Source organism: Leptodactylus fuscus, chromosome 1, assembly GCF_031893055.1.
Source record: "Leptodactylus fuscus isolate aLepFus1 chromosome 1, aLepFus1.hap2, whole genome shotgun sequence".
In the NCBI taxonomy this organism is placed as follows: Eukaryota; Metazoa; Chordata; class Amphibia; order Anura; family Leptodactylidae; genus Leptodactylus; species Leptodactylus fuscus.
In genome coordinates, this window is record NC_134265.1 from 258,768,728 (window position 1) to 258,792,051 (window position 23,324).

Consider the following 23,324-nt stretch of genomic DNA (forward strand, 5'->3'; position numbering starts at 1 on the left):
AGAAGAGCTCCACTCTGCTACACCAACCATCCCTCCAGCTACTCCTCCTGTCACACACATCTCTGGTGTAACAGAGCTTAGCGCACACTCAGCTCTGCTACATCTCTACACTCTGTTGTAGAGATGTAGCAGAGCTGAGTGTGTGCTGAGCTCTGCTACACACGAGATGTGTGTGACAGGAGGAGTAGATGGAGGGATGGTTGGGAGTAGTGCAGAGCTGCTACACCAGAGATGTAGCAGAGCTGGCCGATGTTAGCAGTCTGATGCAGCAGAGCTGAGTGTGTTCTGCTGCATCGGACTGCAAATTAATCGAATGATAAATCCACCATTCGTCTAAATTGGAAGTCACCTGATTTCGGCAGCCAATGGGCTTTTTCAATTTTTTTAACTGCCTCCGTTGTCATAGTTCCTGTCCCACCTCCCCTGTGCAGTTATTGGTGCAAAAAACGTTCCAGGAAAGGTGGGAGGGGATACAAATTTTTACTGCATTTGCCTCGTGGTGTTCGATTGGAATCGAACACCTCGAACGGCCTGATATTCTATCGAATATGTATTCCATCGAACGGTGTTCGCTCATCTCTAGTAACCATATGCTAGTTGCCCTATTTGAGAACTCCATAACCACCAAGTCACATAAGGAAAATACCTTACAATACCATTCCACTGCTATCTCTGATGCTGTCTCCATTCTTCCGCCATCCCTAGATGAGTGAAAATGCCTAAACACAAAGCAGCGTCGGGCATCTAAAGGAGTGCTCTAACATCATGAATAGACATTAAATCCACAAAAATAGTGACAAGTACGCTGTTCATTTTGTAATAATAAAAAAAAATGCTCCTTTGTACATAAGCGAGTGTATTTCCAATATGAGTCCACAGTTTACAGCGGCATTCTGTGAAGCATTCATGTCTATGGGTGTTTCCGATGACACGGTTGATTATAGAGCAGGTCCTATCCTTCTTTGTGTCACTGGAACAGAATGGATTGGAAGTCCCCATAGATATGAATGCATCACGGGATGTATCTGGATGTCACTCCAAGTGTCATCCAAATGCACTCCGCTGCAAACTTGGCCCCATATCAGAAACACACTGAGTTGTGTGCATGGAGTCTAACTTAAGGTTATCTTTAGACACTATGGTGCATCTGTGAAAAAAAATTCTAGCACAATGTTAGGATATGTTCACATGGAGTTTTTTGGAGCGGATTTTGACGCAGAATCTGCCTCAAAAAATGGCTCCCATTTACTTCAATAGGAGCCGCGCTTCTTTTTTCGCTAGCTCGTAGCGGAAAAAAGAAGCAAGCTGCCTATCTTGCTGTGGATTCTGCGGCTCCCTCCAGATTTGGCCCATTCTTCAGGCCTAATCCAGAGCGGAATGGAGTGACGGGATGCTGGTGCAGTGCACCGGCATCCCGTCACGGCTAGCCGCGTGTAAGTGTTCACACGTGGAATGCAAATTCTGCCGTGTGAACATACCTTAAGCCAACTACATTGTGGTATAAATGTAGACTAAAGTTGGGTTCACATGGAGTTTTTTGGTCACGAATTTGAGGCGGAATCCACCTCAAAATCCTCCACCAAAAATGCCTCACAATAGAGTCCTATGTAATCCGCTGCTTTTTTTTTCCTACTAGCTTTTTTTTTCCTGCTATTGGAAAAAAGAAGCAACATGACCTTTCTTCAGGCGGATTCCGCCTGAAAAAACCAACAGGAGTCAATGGGAGGTGGAAAAAACGCGTCACGGTTTTTGACAAGGTTTTTGCCATAGGTCCATACACTGTGCTGGTGGAGAAAAAAAAAACAAAAAAAGCCTTATGTCAAAAAACGCTTCAAAAATCCATTTCCTAATTCCTGAAGCGGATTTTTTTCCTATCCAAATTCCTCGACACCTAACAACGTGTGAACTTACCCCTAGCAGTCTAAAGATGGGTCAGATTTCTCATTCCACTTCAGTCACTGTGATAAAGCTGGCGTATTTTTAGACTAAATTTGCACTGGGCCATTGTTATAGTTGGATTTGATGATGCAAAACAGAAGACTTGTATTCACACATAGCGTTTTTGTTGCATTTATAGAGACCAAACACTGTAGTAAAACAGTATTCTTTTAAAACTTTTTTCAAAATCGCAACAAAACCGTACCTGTGAATGCAACCAATGTTTAAATGGCTTCACAACTCTCCTTCGTATGTATGTGACAGCTGTAGACTATACTCAGCTAGACCCAGCCATTCTCCTGCCTCTACAAGCTTTGCCCTGTCCACAAGTGAGCCGCCACGACACCGCTAGCTAGCGCATCCTCCAGAGGTGACGTGGAGCGCGCTCCCTGCCTGGTTGACTGTGAGGAAGCGAGCACAAGATGGCGGCGCGCTTCTGTCAGGCGGGGACGCGCAGTCGCTCCAGCTGTGGCTGTCTGACGTGGCAGAGCTCGCTCCCCACCTCCCCGTGCTGCCGGCTCTGCTACAAGTTCCCTACAAGTAGAACCGTGCTGAAAGCGGGGACGTCACTACCTGGACAGGTAACTACTCACCGGCCACACACTCCACTAAGTGAGGCTTACCTAGGGACAGCGGGGTATTACCTGAGGTGATGAGGGTATGAGAGCAGACGTGTCAGGAGAGGATGGAAGCTTCTGTGTGACTGAGGGGGGGATGCCAGACACGGGTCATCCGGGAGCAGCGGCAATGGCACAGGTGACCCCGGAGCACCGTAGTGTAGTAGCCGGTGCCAGCTGTCAGGTGCTGCCCTCACCTGTCTGTGCCCCACTGGCACTGCATGTGTTCTCTATAGACGAGCAACATATGGAGCTTATTACGTGGACTCAACTCTCACAGTTCTGGCTACTTACTGAGAGTTGTGATAGAGAAAGAACCGCAAATAAAACGCATGAGGGACTACTCTATCATAAGAAAGTCTCGATCTCATATATATCTATATAATAATAATATCAAATCTGTCTGCCTATCTATGTCATACATAATAATCTATCTATCTATCTATCTATCTATCTATCTACAGTGTTGGCCAAAAGTATTGGCACCCCTGCAATTCTGTCAGATAATACTCCTGTTCTTCCAGAAAATGATTGCAAGCACAATCTTTGGTATTAATATCTTCATTTATTTTGCTTGCAATGAAAAAACACAAAAGAGAATGAAAAAAAAGTCAAATCATTGATCATTTTACACAAAACTCCAAAAATGGGCCGGACAAAGTATTGGCCCCCTCAGCCTAATACTTGGTAGCACAACCTTTAGACAAAATAACTGTGAACAACCGCTTCCGGAAACCATCAATGAGTTTCTTACAATGCTCGGCTAGAATTTTAGACCATTCTTCTTTGGCAAACTGTTCCAGGTCCCTGAGATGTGAAGGGGGCCTTCTCCAAACTGCCATCAAGAGATCTCTCCACAGGTGTTCTATGGGATTCAGGTCTGGACTCATTGCTGGCCACTTTAGAAGTCTCCAGTGCTTTCTCTCAAACCATTTTCTAGTGCTTTTTGAAGTGTGTTTTGGGTCATTGTCCTGCTGGAAGACCCATGACCTCTGAGGGAGACCCAGCTTTCTCACACTGGGCCCTACATTATGCTGCAAAATTTGTTGGTAGTCTTCAGACTTCATAATGCCATGCACACGGCTAAGCAGTCCAGTGCCAGAGGCAGCAAAGCAACCCCAAAACATCAGGGAACCTCCACCATGTTTGACTGTAGGGACCGTGTTCTTTTCTTTGAAGGCCTCTTTTTTTCCCCGTGTAAACTCTATGTTGATGCCTTTTCCCAAAAAGCTCTACTTTTGTCCCATCTGACCAGAGAACATTCTTCCAAAACATTTTTGGCTTTCTCAGGTAAGTTTTGGCAAACTCCAGCCTGGCTTTTTTATGTCTCTGGGTAAGAAGTGGGGTCTTCCTGGGTATCCTACCATACAGTCCCCTTTCATTCAGACGCCGACGGATAGTACGGGTTGACACTGCTGTATCCTTGGACTGCAGGGCAGCTTGAACTTGTTTGGATGTTAGTCGAGGTTCTTTATCCACCATCTGCACAATCTTGTGTTGAAATCTCTCAGCAATTTTTCTTTTCCATCCACATCTAGTGAGGTTAGCCACAGTGCCATGGGCTTTAAAACTCTTGATGACACCGCGCACGGTAGACACAGGAACATTCAGGTGTTTGGAGATGGACTTGTAGCCTTGAGATTGCTCATGCTTCCTCACAATTTTGCTTCTCAAGTTCTCAGACAGTTCTTTGGTCTTCTTTCTTTTCTCCATGCTCAATGTGGTACACACAAGGACACAGGACAGAGGTTGAGTCAACTTTAATCCATTTCAACTGGCTGCAAGTGTGATTTAGTTATTGCCATCACCTGTTAGGTGCCTCAGGTAAGTAACAGGTGCTGTTAATTACACAAATTAGAGAAGCATCACATGATTTTTCAAACAGTGCCAATACTTTTGTCCACCCCCTTTTTTATGTTTGCTGTGGCTTTTTGACAATTCTTTTTGTGGTTTTCCATTGAAGATAAATTAAATGAAGATAATACCAAAAAAAAGTGCTTGCAATCATTTTCTGGAAGAAAATGGGTATTATCTGACAGAATTGCAGGGATGCCAATACTTTTGGCCAATACTCTATCTATCTATCTATCTATCTATCTATCTATCTATCTATCTGTCTGTCTGTCTGTCTGTCTGTCTGTCTGTCTGTCTGTCTGTCTGTCTGTCTATCTGTCCTTTGGGTTGCTTTTTGACATCTACAAGGCAGAGGCTAACTAGTACATATTTTTGTGACAGTTTCCTAAAAAAAATCCATTAAAGAGAACTAACTTTCTGCAGTTTGCCATGTTTTTTTATGGGATTTCCCATTTGTTACACTTGAGAATATTATGTGGAGCTTAAAGGGGAACTCCAGACCCCACAATAATTGGTGGTGGTCTAAGGCACAGAGCCTCCATCAGTCTAGTGATATTTTTGCTTTCATACCCCTTTAGGGTATGTCCACATGTGACAGGTGTACTACAGATTTTCTTGGCTAAATCTCACACCATAGAATATTGTGTCTTTTGGTGTAGCCGGTGTCATCTCTGATTTCTGAAAATAAGAAAGTTGGAGCCATCAGCCATTCCTCGTGATAACATGTGCTTCACATTATTGGTGGCTGAGCCTGCATACTGAATGCTACATTACTGGGGTGATGTTAGGGCAGTCTCTGTGCTGAGGAGCTTACACTCTAATATACTGAATGCTACATTACTGGGCTGATGTTAGAGCAGTCTCTGTGCTGAGGAGCTTACACTCTAGTATACTGAATGCTACATTACTGGGGTGATGTTAGAGCAGTCTCTGTGCTGAGCAGCTTACACTCTAATATACTGAATGCTACATTACTGGGGTGATGTTAGAGCAGTCTCTGTGCTGAGGAGCTTACACTCTAGTATACTGAATGCTACATTACTGGGGTGATGTTAGGGCAGTCTCTGTGCTGAGCAGCTTACACTCTAGTATACTGAATGCTACATTACTGGGCTGATGTTAGAGCAGTCTCTGTGCTGAGGAGCTTACACTCTAATATACTGAATGCTACATTACTGGGGTGATGTTAGGGCAGTCTCTGTGCTGAGGAGCTTACACTCTAATATACTGAATGCTACATTACTGGGCTGATGTTAGAGCAGTCTCTGTGCTGAGGAGCTTACACTCTAGTATACTGAATGCTACATTACTGGGGTGATGTTAGGGCAGTCTCTGTGCTGAGGAGCTTACACTCTAATATACTGAATGCTACATTACTGGGCTGATGTTAGAGCAGTCTCTGTGCTGAGGAGCTTACACTCTAGTATACTGAATGCTACATTACTGGGGTGATGTTAGGGCAGTCTCTGTGCTGAGGAGCTTACACTCTAGTATACTGAATGCTACATTACTGAGGTGATGTTAGAGCAGTCTCTGTGCTGAGGAGCTTACACTCTAATATACTGAATGCTACATTACTGGGGTGATGTTAGGGCAGTCTCTGTGCTGAGGAGCTTACACTCTAATATACTGAATGCTACATTACTGGGCTGATGTTAGAGCAGTCTCTGTGCTGAGGAGCTTACACTCTAGTATACTGAATGCTACATTACTGGGGTGATGTTAGGGCAGTCTCTGTGCTGAGGAGCTTACACTCTAGTATACTGAATGCTACATTACTGAGGTGATGTTAGGGCAGTCTCTGTGCTGAGGAGCTTACACTCTAGTATACTGAATGCTACATTACTGGGCTGATGTTAGAGCAGTCTCTGTGCTGAGGAGCTTACACTCTAATATACTGAATGCTACGTTACTGGGGTGATGTTAGGGCAGTCTCTGTGCTGATGAGCTTACACTCTAGTATACTGAATGCTACGTTACTGGGGTGATGTTAGAGCAGTCTCTGTGCTGAGGAGCTTACACTCTAATATACTGAATGCTACATTACTGAGGTGATGTTAGAGCAGTCTCTGTGCTGAGGAGCTTACACTCTAATATACTGAATGCTACGTTACTGGGGTGATGTTAGGGCAGTCTCTGTGCTGAGGAGCTTACACTCTAGTATACTGAATGCTACATTACTGAGGTGATGTTAGAGCAGTCTCTGTGCTGAAGAGCTTACACTCTAGTATACTGAATGCTACGTTACTGGGGTGATGTTAGAGCAGTCTCTGTGCTGAGCAGCTTACACTCTAGTATACTGAATGCTACATTACTGAGGTGATGTTAGGGCAGTCTCTGTGCTGATGAGCTTACACTCTAGTATACTGAATGCTACATTACCGGGGTGATGTTAGACCAGTCTCTGTGCTGAGGAGCTTACACTCTAATATACTGAATGCTACATTACTGAGGTGATGTTAGGGCAGTCTCTGTGCTGAGGAGCTTACATTCTAGTATACTGAATGCTACATTACCGGGGTGATGTTAGGGCAGTCTCTGTGCTGAGGAGCTTACACTCTAATATACTGAATGCTACATTACTGGGGTGATGTTAGAGCAGTCTCTGTGCTGAGGAGCTTACACTCTAGTATACTGAATGCTACATTACAATGTGATATTAGACCAGTCTATGTTGAGGAGCTTACATTCTAGTTAGTACACCCTGGAGAGATTTATTATTAGTGTCACATGGTGCCTGTTATTACGAATCCCAAAATGCAACAAATTTATCAAATGATCACATATAGCATAAATTTCCATTTCACGTATGGCATAGATTTTATGTGTGTTATGTATGGTATGACTTGCTAGTTATGTCAGTCAGGCTTTTTCCTTAAAGAGGAACTTTCATCAGATTGGGCACAGGCAGTTCCATATACTGCTGGAAATTCAACGCACTATCGGCTTCCCCAATCTGTGCCCCGGGTAAAGCGCTTTCGGTTCCGATACCGTAGCTCTTTACAGTCAGAAGGGCATTTCTGACAGTCAGTCAAGAACGTCCTTCTCCACAGCAGCGCCTGTCGCGCTGTACTGTATGAGTGGGGAGGTACGCCCCCTCCCCTCCTGATAATACTCGTCTATGGACGAGTACTGTGAGCAGAGGGAGGGGGCATTCCTCCCCGCTCACACTGTACAGCGCGATAGGCGCTGCTGTGGAGAAGGACGTTCCTGACTGTCAGAAACGCCCTTCTGACTATAAAGCGCTACGGTACCGGGACTGATAGCGCTTTACCCGGGGCACAGATCTGGAAAGCCGATTTCAGCCCACTGTGTACTTTCCAGTAGTAGTATATGGAACTGCCTGTGCCCAATCTGATAAAAGGTCCTCTTTAAGTTCACACTTCACATCCCTTTCTCCAAGTGGAGATTATTTCATTATTATGCTTACCTATATAGCACCATCATATTCCACAGCACTTTAGAGACCTTGTCTCATCTTGGCTTCACAATCTACATTCCCTATTAGTATGTCTTTAGAGTGTGTGTAAACCTATGCAAACACTGAGAGAAGACAAACTCCTTCCAGATGTCCTTGGTTGGGTTTGAACCTAGGACTCCAGCTCTGCAAGCCTGCAGTTCTAACTACTGAGCCACCATAGAAAAAGAAATTGTAAATTTCATGTAGTTTTCCACATTTTGCTATACAGCCTTGTCTTGTTTTGCTTAAAGGGAGTGTGTCACCAAAAATTTGAAACCAAGTTTTTATGTAAAAAAATGTGATTACCTTCCATGCCACTGTCTATATTTAAGAAAAGGTACTGTATCCTGCAGTATTCCCCAAGGCCATTAAGTCTAATAGTAGACAGACAGGTTTTCCCTGCAGCAGTCACCTCATATACATCACAGACAGGATTACTATACAAGATCACACCTCTGTACTTTACAGCACATAACACCCATCATTACATGCATCATTGCATCCACTACTGACTATAGATAATGTCTAGAAAGCTCTACTATATACCTCAATGAGTCTGCTCCAGACTATTGCAGCCTTCGGCCACGAGTCGGCTGTAAAGCATATCATTAAATGCTGTTAACAGAGCAGAGGAGAAGCTTAGACAGGATAGCCGTACAATGGTGGGAACTGCACCAGCAGGTAGACAGTAGGACGGATTCCCAAGCCTTATAGACAGTGTAATACAGATGCCACTGGAGATGAAGTCATTTGCAAGGTTTGTTTATTATAAACCGTGGTACAAGTTCATATGTAGAGATTTATTCTGTAACGTTTCGGCCCGTTAGAGGCCTTCCTCAGACTCAAGACAGAAAGCCCACGTTGTCTACGTATAGCTGTAGATGCAATGACCAGGTCCACCAATGTCCTCATTCCATCTCCAATGTGTCTTTTACTTTCTACCACTAACTACTAACTCTGGCCCTGCCTCTACATCTATACGTAGACAACATGGGCTTTTTGTCTTGAGTCTGAGGAAGGCCTCTAACAGGCCGAAACGTTACTGAATAAAACTACATATGCACTCAGATAGGATAGTAATCCATATAATCATCTACAGAAAATAGACTTAAACAAATATACAATATGAAAAAAAAGACAAGTGGTTATGGTGATGTTTGAGCAAGTATACGCCACTTTTTCTGCGTGGTAATGCGCATCCCATTGTTTTCAGTCACAATCTCATACAGCTGTGAATTTTTCAGCGCAGATTTGACATCCATGTCAGAAAGTGGCGTGTCACTTACTTAAGCGGATCTGCGGCAGGAAACCAAAGGTCGGCTGCAGATTTTTCCAAACACATGTCTGACCATGATGTAAGAGTATATTCACAGGCAGCAGAATTGTGGCATAAAATCCTAGTACTGAGCAACAATGTCCTTTTTCTGTATGTGCTTGTTTTGGTGATAAGTGTATGCGTTTCTGCAAGCATTACTTACAGAAGTATGACTATAACTGTAACTCATCTGCCATGTGAGAATTTGTCCTAAACCAACCAAGGCCATTGAGCCACAAGGCTAAAGAAACAAAAACTGCAGTTTTTATGACTTTGTGAAGTTAGTGAAGTTCGCACCATACTTCACATACTGCCGCAGCGTACAAGATATTTTACCATGGGTTTTTCTGTACCATATGAACATGTATTGGACTGTACGTTTCTCTGTCCGATTACAGCCTGCCTGGTGTAAAATCAGCACTGCAAGGTCTGAGCACGAGTCGAATCAGCAAGGGCTGATGGGAGATTTAAGCTCTGAAATCTGCTGTGGTCGGCTATAACATAGGATCTGTCTATCTGTAATATTCAACCTGCTCTTCATAGGTGGCTGGGAGTGAAACCATATTGCTTTTAGAATCAAAGGTGACCCCCTCCACCAACAGCTATTGTCCACTCTGTTGATGTTTTGGGACATGTCATATAGATTTAGAAGAACTATTTTAAATTGACACTCCTGGCAAACTGTTGAGAATCTAGTTCAGGATTGAGGGGTCACCTGTCTTCTAAAGTTGAGCTTGCTCTCTCCTTAGTATTTTGCAGGTGTTTTATGGAGGGCACAGCTCCTGTGTGCCCATTGCTATGGCCCATAAGGAACCCCTACAATCTTCTGCTTGTGAGTCTTGATCACACAGCAGGGCTATGGAGATGCGTGCAAGAAAAATGAAGTATTTCTCAGCACCTGTTGATATCTACTTGCTATCCATGTAATACACAGTTGAGGGCGGGTCACACCTGCGCCCGGTCTCCGCTTTGTGGGTTTCCGTCTTTTGCCCAAGAAACTGGACAGGAGACGGAAACCTGGTAGTCAGTGGCCATCCGTGAGCGTCTTCTGCTCTCCGCGGCGAAACCATTTTTTTTTAACCGGACACAAAGTCCTGCATGTCTGACTTTGTGTCCGGTTAAAAAAAAAACAGTTTCACCGTGGAGAAGCAGTAGACGCTCACTGGTGGACACTTTGAAAAGTGACTGCCGGTTTCCATCTCCTGTCCAGTTTCTCAGGCAGGAAACGGAAACCTACAAAGTGGAGACCGGGCACAGGTATGAACCCGCCCTGAGTTTGGCACTCCTGCAGGAGAGGGATGTTTTTGGGGTCTCTCTCATCTGTCATCAAGACAGGATTGAGATTCCATATTATGTTAACTCAGTGTCCACTTTGTTAGAGATACCCATATAACAATGCAATTTTCTGACCATTGAAGCTTTACCTTTCTGTTTCCCTTAGGCTATATTCACACAACTGTTTATAGAAATTGGCGTGAAAAATTTCACAGCCTTTTGCATCCATGGGGCAGCCATTTTCACAGATCATAGACTTGAGTCTAAGTAATGGATCTTTGAAAATGGACAAAAATAGGAAATGTTCTATTTTTTGACAGCCTGTTAAAAAGGACCTTAAAAAATGGAATGTGAATATCCCCAATTTAATTAATGGTTTCTAAAAATGGATACTTGGTGGTCATTTTGGAAATTTCGTGTTTAAGGTCTTAGCAGTGGCCCCAAACTAGTAGTCTGTTGTTGTAGCCCATTTAGGCTAAGGAATGATGAGTTGTGTGTTCGGATACATTAGTTGGAGCACCAGCATTGTCCACCTACTAATGTTAGAATGATTTTGACATCTACTTCCGAACCTTTTTACCAATGAGTTGTTTATGTTTGCAGGATTCCTCAGCTGAATTTTTTTTTTTTACTCAATCATGCCATTCTCAGTATACTTTCAACACCATTGCGTGAGAAACCCCCACAATGATAGCAGACTTCAGAAAAGTGACCATGACATGTTTAACCTCTTCTGGACCGCCCATAGACTATGTAAGTTCGGGTGGCCCCTCTTTTGTTTTTCAAGAACGTACCAGTACATCTTTGCAGTTTTAGAAGCTGCATGAAATCGTGAAACGGGGAGTCAGCTGTAACTACAGCCGGAGTTCTCCTAGAAAAGGCAGGGATGGATTATTACCGTCCCTGCCTTCCCGATCGCTATGTACTCAGCACTCAATGAGTGCTGTATACACAACTATGGGCACCTCCATGAAGCGGCTGCCCTCCGACCCAGCGGTTATGTGATGCACTGGGGATCAGAATCTGTTAGAGCTGCTGGGTCCTACAGGACCGAGATCAGCTCTATAGAATGGGCAGGAGTCTGTATTCCTCCTGCAACTGGGGCTAAATGTATCAGCCCCAGTTACAGGGGGAATCAGCCTCTGCCACAAAAAAACCTGTGATCAGATGAAAGAAAGAAAGAAAGAAAGAAAGAAAGAAAGAAAGAAAGAAAGAAAGAAAGAAAGAGAAATTTTAATTCAAATAATAAAAAATAATATGCCAATAAAGTGCCCTTATTACAGGTTCTAGCTCCGCCCCCGACTACAACATACAAAATAAAAATGATCAGAACAGAGAGGAAAATCTATTTTATAAAGCTATTCAGTAGTGCTTTGTACTACTAAATAAAGAAAAAAAAAAAGTGAAAAACGGACACGTCTTTTGATTATATTTTCCTGGATATTAAAAAAAAAAAATTAAAACACATGCAAAAATAAAAACACCGTAAAAATAAAGCCCTATGTGTCACCGAAAAAAGACGAAGAAATTAGTTGTATAACGCAAATGATTAAAACCGCACATACAAAAAAATCCGAAAATGTGTCTGATCCTGAACCCCAAATTGGCACGATACTGAAGTGGTTAAAGTTACTCAGATCACTTCATGTACCAAAAAACTTGCTTATTGACATTATCCTGCATTTTAGAGGTAGATAACTTATAAAAGATAAATCCACAGTATATCACCCTCATTATGGTGAGCTACGTAAATGTTAACACCTTTTGCAGTAGCCATGTCTCGCAGAACAGGCATGAACGGTATATCAACATGACTGGATTTAAAGGGGCTGTCCAGGAATTACAGTACTTGGGCAGGAGGCCAGGGAAGGTAAAACATAAAATAAAAAAACATACTCACTCGTCTCCGATGCTCTGGTGTCGCCATTACTGTGTGGTTAAGCATGCGCCAGGGCTTGTGCCAGCTGAAGTCCTTGCCACAGGTAACCACTGAGGCCAAACAGTGATGTCATCAGTCATAGATAAGGCACCGGTGATGTCACTCACTTACATCAGGAATACTTCTTCTACCATGTTGCTTTTATTATCTCTTTATCTGCTGGTTAGTCAGTGAGGAGAATTCAGTATTACAAAAAAGATGTGAAAAAGTAATACCTAGAAATACTCTTAATAAAGCAAATTTCTAATAAGATCGGAAGAGTGCCAGATGAAGTAAAAACCAAGTATTGGGTAATAAAGAAATAACGTGGATATATTGCAGGTGATAAAAAGAGTTACTGTGCAGATTATACTGCTGCTTTGTGTTTAGGTCTAGTTAGTGTTTATGTAGCAATTGCATTGTGATAACATTTGTTTTGTGACCATTACAGTAGCTGTGATCAGCTACTGACATATGTTTCAGACATATGTTATACTATCAAGACCCTGTCTGTTACTATCCTAAATTCACGTAATTGGAGAGATATCTTACAGTTTTGTGAAATGCAGGGGTCTGACTTCCTGGACCTCCAATGGTTAGCACAATGAATGGGACAAGTTGCATGGAAGATTTTGTTGTGTAAGCTCTCTACTATGGTGATTGTTAGTGTCCTGGAGGTCACACAAAGACCAAACCAACATTGAAGGGCTCTGCTGGTGATGTTTACCTGCATATCTACATGTATGTCATCTGTGCTTATATTTCCTGCAGTAAGCTACCACCACTCCTGCTGGAAAGGCCAGGATTGGAAATAACTTTCATAGTTGTCGCAGAATCTAATGGTTATACAGTGTTGGCCAAAAGTACTGGCACCCCTGCATTTCTGTCAGATAGTACTCATTTTCTTCCAGAAAATGATTGCAATCACAAATTCTTTGGTATTATTATCTTCATTTAATTTGTCTTCAATGGAAAACCACAAAAAGAATTGTCAAAAAGCCAAATCCTACTAATATTATAAAGGTGAAAGTATGTGTGTTTGGATGTTTGTGTGTTTGGATGCAAATGGATTTGTCTGAAAATGGACACATACATAACTTGGGTCCCGGTTTGAACGATAGGCTACATGGAATTCCTGTACACCACTGCAATTCACTCCCATGCCCAGTGCTTCTCACGGTTCAATTCGCTGCAGGACCTGGCACGCTGTAGGACCTGGGATGACGTCATCCCAGCCCTTTCAGCAGCTCACCTGATTGGGTGCCGCTTCTTTATGTGGGCGAAGTTATCGTCCGGCCGCTGTCCACACCAATATGGCGTCTCTGAAAGGTCCGGAGTGTCCTGCACAAGGGCCTCTACCCTGGGGCAGCGGCAAGTCCATACGCTGCCCCACTTGTGTGGCCTCACCACGGGACTGCAGTACTCTGCTGCGGCCAGACAGGGGGTCGCCTGCGCCGCGCTCTGGAACGCTGGTTCGGCCAGCTGTCCCACAGCGTCTGCCATCTCTGGACACTACAAGTCGGAACATCCGTGCACGGGAAGCCCAGGGTGTGGTGAGGACTGGGCTACAGGTTGGTAGGGGGAAAGGGGACACACGGTCGGCTGGTTCAGGTGGGGCGAAAAGGGGGAACGGGGTAGGTAAGATGGGGGAAGGGGGCATGGAGTAGGAGGAAGGAGTGACCACATGGGGAAGCGGGTAGGGACAAAGGGGGGTGGTGGGTGCCAGGAGGGAGACCAGGTAAAGAGTTCCAGTGGGCCGCAGGGTGGGGGGCCACGGGGTAGGTAAGACGGGAGCATGGGGTAGGTAAGGAGGGGGCATGGGGTTAGGGGGGGAAGGGGTCACGTTCCTGGGGGGCAAAGGGGCACAGGGTAGGAGGAAGGAGTGACCACATGGGGAATCGGGTAGGGAGAAAGGGGGATGGCGGGCGCCAGGAGGGAGAGGAGGTAAACAGTTCCAGCGGGCCGCAGGGTGGGTCCCGAGGGTCCATGGACCCACAGGTGTAGGAAGGGCCCGCTGACACAAGGCAAAGGAACAAACCTGCGCACCGCTCCAGGTGGGTCCCACGGACGAAGTCGCGGGTAAAAGTTAGTTGGATATAATTCCACACCAAACATAAAAAAGGGGGTGGACAAAAGTATTGGCACTGTTTGAAAAATCATGTGATGCTTCTCTAATTTGTGTAATTAACAGCACCTGTTACTTACCTGAGGCACCTAACAGGTGGTGGCAATAACTAAATCACACTTACAGCCAGTTGAAATGGATTAAAGTTGACTCAACCTCTGTCCTGTGTCCTTGTGTGTACCACATTGAGCATGGAGAAAAGAAAGAAGACCAAAGAACTGTCTGAGGACATGAGAAGCAAAATTGTGAGCAAGCATGAGCAATCTCAAGGCTACAAGTCCATCTCCAAAGACCTGAATGTTCCTGTGTCTACCATTCGCAGTGTTATCAAGAAGTTTAAAGCCCATGGCACTGTGGCTAATCTCCCTAGATGTGGATGGAAAAGAAAAATTGACCAGAGATTTCAACGCAAGATTGTGCGGATGGTGGATAAAGAACCCTGACTAACATCCAAACAAGTTCAAACTGCCCTGCAGTCCGAGGGTACAACAGTGCCAACCCGTACTATCCGTCGGCATCTGAATGAAAAGGGACTGTATGGTAGGATACCCAGGAAGACCCCACTTCTTACCCAGAGACATAAAAAAGCCAGGCTGGAGTTTGCCAAAACTTACCTAAGAAAGCCAAAAACGTTTTGGAAGAATGTTCTCTGGTCAGATGAGACAAAAGTAGAGCTTTTTGGGAAAAGGCATCAACATAGAGTTTACAGGAAAAAAAAGAGGCCTTCAAAGAAAAGAATACGGTCCCTACAGTCAAACATGGCGGAGGTTCCCTGATGTTTTGGGGTTGCTTTGCTGCCTCTGGCACTGGACTGCTTGACCGTGTGCATGGCATTATGAAGTCTGAAGACTACCAACAAATTTTGCAGCATAATGTAGGTCCCAGTGTGAGAAAGCTGGGTCTCCCTCAGAGGTCATGGGTCTTCCAGCAGGACAATGACCCAAAACACACTTCAAAAAGCACTAGAAAATGGTTTGAGAGAAAGCACTGGAGACTTCTAAAGTGGCCAGCAATGAGTCCAGACCTGAATCCCATAGAACACCTGTGGAGAGATCTCTTGATGGCAGTTTGGAGAAGGCCCCCTTCAAATCTCAGGGACCTGGAGCAGTTTGCCAAAGAAGAATGGTCTAAAATTCCAGCAGAGCATTGTAAGAAACTCATTGATGGTTTCCGGAAGCGGTTGTTCGCAGTTATTTTGTCTAAAGGTTGTGCTACCAAGTATTAGGCTGAGGGTGCCAATACTTTTGTTCGGCCCATTTTTGGAGTTTTGTGTAAAATGATCAATGATTTGACTTTTTTTTTTTCATTCTCTTTTGTGTTTTTTCATTGCAAGCAAAATAAATGAAGATATTAATACCAAAGAGTTTGTGCTTGCAATCATTTTCTGGAAGACAACGAGTATTATCTGACAGAATTGCAGGGGTGCCAATACTTTTGGCCAACACTGTATACAGATTGATTCGGGCCTGCAGGACTTTGTGTCCGGTTAAAAAAAAACAACAAAAAAAAAAACGGTTTCCCCGCAGACAGGCAGAAGGCACACATGGGCGGTCACCTCAGCAAACCCAGTCAAGTGAATGGGTTTGAAAGCTGACTGCCGAGTTTCCGTTTCCTGTCTAGTTTCGCTGGGCAGAAGACAGAAACCCGGCGGATTGGCTAAACCGGAGACCAGGCACAGATGTGAACCCTCCCTAAGTCCTACATGACAAGTTTCCAGAAAATTTGGCTTGGTCATTAAGCCCCCAAAAAGTTTGATCACTGAATGGCTAACACGTAGTAACACAAGGGTGATATTATACTTTAATCGGAATGATTCATTTAATATGAAAAATATAATTTTTACTTCAGATACAGAATAATTGACGTGTTAGGATTTCAGCATGCCTTGTCATTGACATGGTTATAATTTATTCTCATACTTAATATTGAAACAGATGATCCTGACTGGGGCATGTTTAGAAGGTTAGACCCTGCAGAATAAGTCCATGGTGGCAGATAGTCTCTTACTATCCAGTGATGGGTCCCCTTGTAAAGTTTGGCTGTTTTAGGAGTGGAGCGACTTTACTTTCTGTCATTACATTTCTGCACTTTGTTACTGCACTGACTTGAGTACTTGTGATTCATCCTGCAAGGTCTCCTCCTCCCTCTGTGTCATATTCCGCATCATCCTCTTTGACAACATTACACTGATCTTGTTGACTAAGGATTAGTATTGGAAAACAAGCAGAACTATTCCAGTGCTGAAATGTCCAAAGCTCATGCTTGTGCCACGTCTACCTCAGAGCACACACTGCCCTCCCCTTTCTTCACGTAGCAGAAACAAAGGCTCGGGAGCTGCAGCCTTCATTCCAGCACATCAGACCAGTCAACTTGTTAGATTTACAGGGGCTATATCTTAGTACATAGCTGGTATGGAGTATGATGTGTTGACATTTGTGGCCATTGTCTGCTGCTATTGTGTGAATGCTACAGTGCTATGTGGTAGAAGTGTACAAAGTGTTACTCCTGAATTGCTGGATATACAGTGAATATAGAGCAGAGGCTGGGTTTACACTTCTTATCTCAACTCCCATCACAGAGTAGATATACGGGCAAACAACCTGATAAAGTAGTATTTTACCAGCAAGTCCACACCACGGTATGATCTGGAACAGAGTTATTATGTTTAGAATTTCACTTGTCTCTTTGCATTGTTTTATTTTCTAGAAACTTTGCATGTGCTAATGAAAGAATGAGCCAGCAAGGGTATGTGTCCTCTCCTCCGTACTCCCAGCCTGGACTGGGAGGTTTTCCACCAGGCTATGGAACACCTGTGATGTCACCGAGCTATGGTCATACCGGGGCTACGAACATGGCACCTCCTCCACCACAGTCAGGTGAGAATAATTCATCAAGTGCATTAGGAACATCAGATCCTATCAGACAGCATTGTCTAATCGCTAGTAGATCTCAGGGCAAAAAAATATTTTTTCTGTTTCCTGACATAGCCAAAGTCAGTATTGCTTGACATTTCTGGATCATTAAAAATTTCAAATTTTTGACCCAACTAATTCTAAAATAGAAATTAAGATGATTGTTGATTTAGTTAAACAGGTTGTCAGAGTCTTTTTATTTGGAATGAGCTATATGGGCTGAAAATGGGCAGAATAAAATACAAAATGTGCTCACTCAGGTGACCACTGCAGTCAATCACAGGCCTCAGCAGTGACTTCTTTACAAACGTGAAGAAGTGTGATTGGCTACAGTGGTCACTTGTTTTGGTATCAAGAATTGCAGAACTTGTTATTGGTATCCATCCTAAAATTCTGTTAATCAACCAGAATCACATCCACTTTGCAAGTAATGGAAAACATATTTTGTTTTGCCTCTGTGTTTCTGCCCTAGCCAAAACCCTACAGTTTTACATCATGGGGCCCTGGACTTGATTTTCTTTCTTTCCTTCTGCTGATTAGAATTATACGCTAACTACTATTATGTGTTTAGGTTGTTTTCCCCTGACAGAGTAGCTAACCAGTCCCTATCTAGGCCAGGGCCGTACGTGGCCGCAGCATTTTACCGTCACTGCAAAGTGTGACATAGCAAATTCCACTGCCACTTTGCGGAAAAATACGCACAGCGAACACGCTGTGATTTTCAAAATCGTTGCGGCTTTGGAAATTGCAGAATGTCACTAATACCAATGGAAACGCTGGCGGTTTGCCTATAGGTATAATTGTAGCAGAAAGTTTGTGGGGAAAAAACGCAGTGCATTGCTGTAGGATGCTATCTGGGGCCATAGTTTAAAACTGGCAAAATTTACAAAGCTAAATATGTAAGAATCTGACCAGCAAAGTGGATGAGACTTTGGTAAAGGCTAAGGCCCCACATAGCCAAAGAAGCACTGTGGGATAAACCACAGCACCAACCTTTTGCACATAAAGATTTCCTCTGTAAAATTCTGCTGTTTGGATTTTACTCTTTTGCATGATTATTTATTAATAAATTTATATATATATTTCTTCTGTGTATTTTTTGTTTGGTTGTAGCCAATTTCTTTTGGTGTAGCAGATTATCTTCTTGAGCATGTAGTGTCGCTGCCTGAAAACCTGCTCACAATAAGGAAATTCTGGCTATGTTTGTCAACCATAGTAAATTCTTGCATTCATGGTTGTACTGGTTGGCAATCAATTAAGACAAAAGACTTAAGATGACGGTGGATTCCCTATAGGTATAAAGGAAGCAGAAAGTCCGTAGAGGACCTATGTGGACTCTCTGTGAGAAGTCCTGTGGGAAAAACCGCAATGTGTGGCTGCCACATTTTTTCCCGCAGCGCTTTTTTGCTACGGCCTGCTACGTGGTGCCTTAGCCTTAATAGGGAGAGGAAAAAAGCTGAGATAAACACTCCAAAAACTCATAAAAAAGGTGAGGAAAAAACCACAGTGAAACGCATTGTTTTTTAGCTGCGTTTTACTACGTGGGGCCTTAGCTTACGTTACTTAAAAGGTTGGTGTGACTTAGATAAAGGTGTATGTGTTAAATACTCTTACATTTGCCAAAATTGTGGTGCAAAGTATTGTCACGTAAGCCAACAAAAGTTGGTATAAGGAGGAGAAAAGCCTCTAACGTGTCTAGGAAGATGCAACAGGTTGGTTATACAGCGTGAGCCAGTGTGATATTTTTGGCACCTCTTCAGACTGCCTGGTCAAAATTTATGCTGTCTAAATTTCATTTAACATGAGTAAATTTGCCCTATAGTCATAGGAATTCTCTTATGTAAACATGTACTATTTAGGCAATGTGAATTGTTTAATTTTTGATGTATCTAAGATAAATAATGCAATTTAGCCAATAATCTTGATTAAAAATCTGTTTTGTATATGTAGCTCCTGCCCAGGCCTACATTTGACTACATAAATACACATCAAACAAACCCCTCAACCGCTTGTGCATGATGGGGTTGGGGGGGGGGGGGTTTGCAGTGGAATGTCCTTGGATAATATCCAACTGTCATCCAAGTGACTTTAGTCCCTCATTGATAATGGGGGGGGGGTGTTCCATTCCGATGTCATGGAGCAGGGTAGGACCTGCTCTATAATATCAGAGCAGAGCATCAGACACCCGATCAGAAGAGCCTCAGCCTGTACATGCGGTCGTATGCATAAGGCCTTTCTTCTGTCTTTCACAAGTGCTTGCTACTATACCTAATATTAGGACAGATTAGTAAGAAGTAGAGAGCAGAAGAAATGAAGAAGCCTTTGTCTGTATTGAAACTTCTAATCAAAATGAATGTTTTTCCATTTTAGATGTATTTGTGCAATAATATTACAGTATATTTTAACACATACAGTATCCTAAATCATTTCCTTAGTCTTCGAACTGTTTGTTACATTTTAATTGTTGATGACAGACAGTCTGCCATATGATGCTGCTGTAACAACTAATCTGGTGGTTACATGGTTTATTGAAATATGTCTTGTATATGTTCTGTAGCTGGGCTGAAACCTGGTGCACAACTTGGATCTCCTGTTTCCCTGAACGCCCCACCACCTCCTCAGAATCATTTGTATAATGGACCAAATTCCCCTGGAAACCTTGTGCAAAGGTAATTATAACATTGATGAAAAGGGTTTTCTGGGTTACAGGTAGTGACATATCCTTAGGGATAGGTCTTCAGTGTTATATTGGAGGGGGTCTGATGCCAGAATCCCTACCTATCAGCTGTTCCCAGCATCCATTGGCTCTGAAACTAACACAGAGAAAGAGGCCAGGCCCAGTCTGGCCACTACATTGGTTCATTCTCTTTGTGTTAGTTTCAGCAGCTGCCGGGAACAGCTGATCGATGGAGATAGGTCATCAATATCTGTAACCTGGAAAACCTCCATAAGTGCAGTTTAATATTCTGTCTATAGTTCTGTATATTGATTGACATATTTTTCAGGCATCCAGGACCTCCAGCACCTCCAGTTTCAAGCAATTCCTCTCCTTCCTACCCATCCTTTGGTCAGTCTCCAACACATTTTAACAATGCTCCTCCAGCACCAGTTCAGCAGATGACAAACCAATTTAATAACATGCAAGTAGGAGGATATGGTAATGTATATTTATAATAATACATTTTTTAGAAAATAAGTGGATACTGGAAAACCTGCCAACTCCTGTTTAGGTGTGAGTCTGTTTCTGGCTTGCTTGCTATGTATTTACTGTATAAGGCTGCGGACCCATGTAGTGTAAATGCCACAATTTGGGTATTTCACAGTACCTGCAAAGTGAATGGGATTCTGGCTAATCCAATCCACATATTGCAGAAAAATTTCTGCAGCGGAAATGCTGCGATTGCAAAAACCGTTGCAGCGGTTTCCATATAGGTATAATACCGTAGATGCAGAAAGTCCAGAGTGGAAAACTCTGTGGAATTTCTGTGAAAAACGCTGCCGAAAAGACTGCAATGTATTTTCGCCGCAGTCTTTTTCGCAGAGTTCTTTAGTGGCGGCTCGATATGTGGGGCGCTAGCCTAAAAGTGCAACAGTATAGCAAATTAAGTTTTACAAAAATGTCATTCACATGTATAAAGATGCAGTTACCTGCTCTAAAGCAAATGTGACCAATCATAATGGGAGCTGATTTTAGTCAAGGATCTCTTCTCAGAGAGGGTCCTCAATAACCCTCATCCACCCTCAATGACCTCCATGTATTCTTTTTTTTTTTTTTTTTAAAGTAGATTGTGAACCTCGCATAGAGCTCACAATGCACATTTTTCCCTATCAGTATGTCTTTTTGGATGGAAGTCCATGCAAACACGGAGAGAACATACAAGCTCCTTGCAGATGGTTTAATGCCCTTGGCGGGATTTGAACACCAGGACTCCAACGCTGCAGTGCTAACCACTCAACCACCGTGTGGCCCCCGACCTCCATGTATTCTAAAAGGGCATCTGTTTAACTGGGGCAATCTCTATCAGAGCAAGTCTCAGCATGTATTGTTTTAGCTACTATTAGGCCTCATGCACATGACTGCAATTTTGCATTCAGAAAAACACAACAGGTTGTTCGTCTTGTCCATGTTGCACATGATTTTTAACATCCAACTTTCATTTATTTTTGTCGTTTGGGAAAAAGAACAGGAGAAACGTTTCACGGTTCCCATTTATTTTCTCAAGTGTCGTTTGACAAAATATCTGTGAAAAATTCACAGTATACATGTCATCCATGTGCTATCTGATATTTTTTTTTCCTGGGCCCATAGATTGGAATAAGCGCAAAATGGATTAGAATAGGACATGCAATACAATTCTTGGAACAGACACACGGATCCATAAGAAAAAAAAATGGTACTATTAAATTAATGGACAGCACCCTGAAGAGAAAAACGAAAAAACCATCCTATGCCTGAGGCCTTTGACACTTCTAGCACACAGATTTTCATATTTGTTCTGATCCTCAGATCCTTCGATCCTTCTTCAAATTCCAGCACTGTGGATCCCATGGTAGAAAGCTGAAGCAGATCTTTAGCTTTCTGCTGCAAGTTTGCTTGCCGATTAGTCTCAGATACAATGGGACTAGTCAGCATGAGCCTTGTATCGCGGGCTCTGCTGCTGAATCCGCCGTGGAATCGGCAACATGATGGAACATAACGCTTCTTTTTTCAGCATTCTCTTTTAAGTGGATGTTAAAAATAGCATTGCAAATTAGTGTTGCATAATACAGACATATCTTTCCTTACTTTTACTTGAAACTGTGATTTTTGCAAAGGTATGTCAGGAGATGTCTATCCTATCTTTGTCTATGTGTGGGCACCCAATGGTGGTCTTGTGAATTATGGCCTAGTAAAGGTTTAGCTATTATGTAGTTATGTTGTTTTGAACTTGTTTAAGTCACTACAAAATGTCTGGTCATTGTGTTGGCTTTGATGCCATTACTGTTATTCAAGGTTGGAAATCTGCATGGAGTTTGTATGTCCTTTCAGTGTTTTGCTAAATTGCTCAGGTGCAACTCCCAAACCCAAAAAATATATTGAGATTTTACCTGTCAACTACTAAGTTGTGTGTCTGTGATAACAAATCTGTGTTTGATTTATAATGTATAATGCAGCTTGCTTTTTACAACGACTCTTTGCATCATATCCACACAGGTCCTCCTGGAGCAATAAGCCCTCAGGTACCTCCTAGTCCAAATATGCCTGGCAGTTTTCCACCTCAGTCACGTCATATGGCACCTGGCCTCCCTACACCTCCAGCAGCAACTAGCAATTTTAATGGCTTAAGTTCTGAGCCTCTGTTACCTCAAACTGGTATTCAAGATGGAATGAATGCACACCCTCCTTACCAACAACAAATACCAGGACAGCCCCCCAATTTTGGCTACCCTCCTCAAAATCGTAAGTAATATTATATTTGCAATAACTGTATTTTTTGTGTTAGCATGGAGGATTATAGATTAAACGATAAAGTGCATTGTGTTGGAGGAAACATGTGTACATATGTACATGGCTATATGAACTCTAGTCCATCACTGAATATTTAATTAAAGAAAGAATTAATTTAATAAGGTATGCTTTTGCTTATATGCATAAAATAATACTGTACAGGACAAACAATGCAACATGGTCTGTTCAGTGTTCTTACTGCATACCACTTATAGAAAGTCTTAGAAGACATCATAGCAGAGTATAGACACTGGGCAATACCGTACTACAGTGCTGTAGTATTTGCAGAGATAGAAGGAAAACACTGTTGGATGGTGAGTCATGCATATTATTATTTTTGTAATAAATGATGATAATTGTTCCTAGAAAAATGTGGTTTGTTTTTCTAATAAATATACTATATATAACCATAGCCAAAAAAT

General features: G+C 42.9%; 1 protein-coding gene across 2 annotated transcripts in view; it reads left to right on the forward strand.

The window, feature by feature from the left end:
• Positions 1 to 2,421: 2,421 nt before the first annotated feature.
• The window catches only part of SEC24D (SEC24 homolog D, COPII component), an 89,820-nt gene continuing 68,917 nt past the window's right edge, over positions 2,422 to 23,324 (forward strand). The window contains exons 1-5 of one of the 2 annotated variants that reach the window (XM_075286100.1): positions 2,422 to 2,519; positions 17,209 to 17,378; positions 19,972 to 20,083; positions 20,420 to 20,571; positions 22,609 to 22,854. In XM_075286100.1, coding sequence (XP_075142201.1) covers positions 17,234 to 17,378; positions 19,972 to 20,083; positions 20,420 to 20,571; positions 22,609 to 22,854 — 655 coding nt within the window. In that variant the 5' untranslated portion in view covers positions 2,422 to 2,519; positions 17,209 to 17,233. Of the gene's footprint in view, positions 2,520 to 16,842; positions 16,912 to 17,208; positions 17,379 to 19,971; positions 20,084 to 20,419; positions 20,572 to 22,608; positions 22,855 to 23,324 lie in introns of those variants that run through there. The other variant, XM_075286108.1, reaches the window with a different exon arrangement.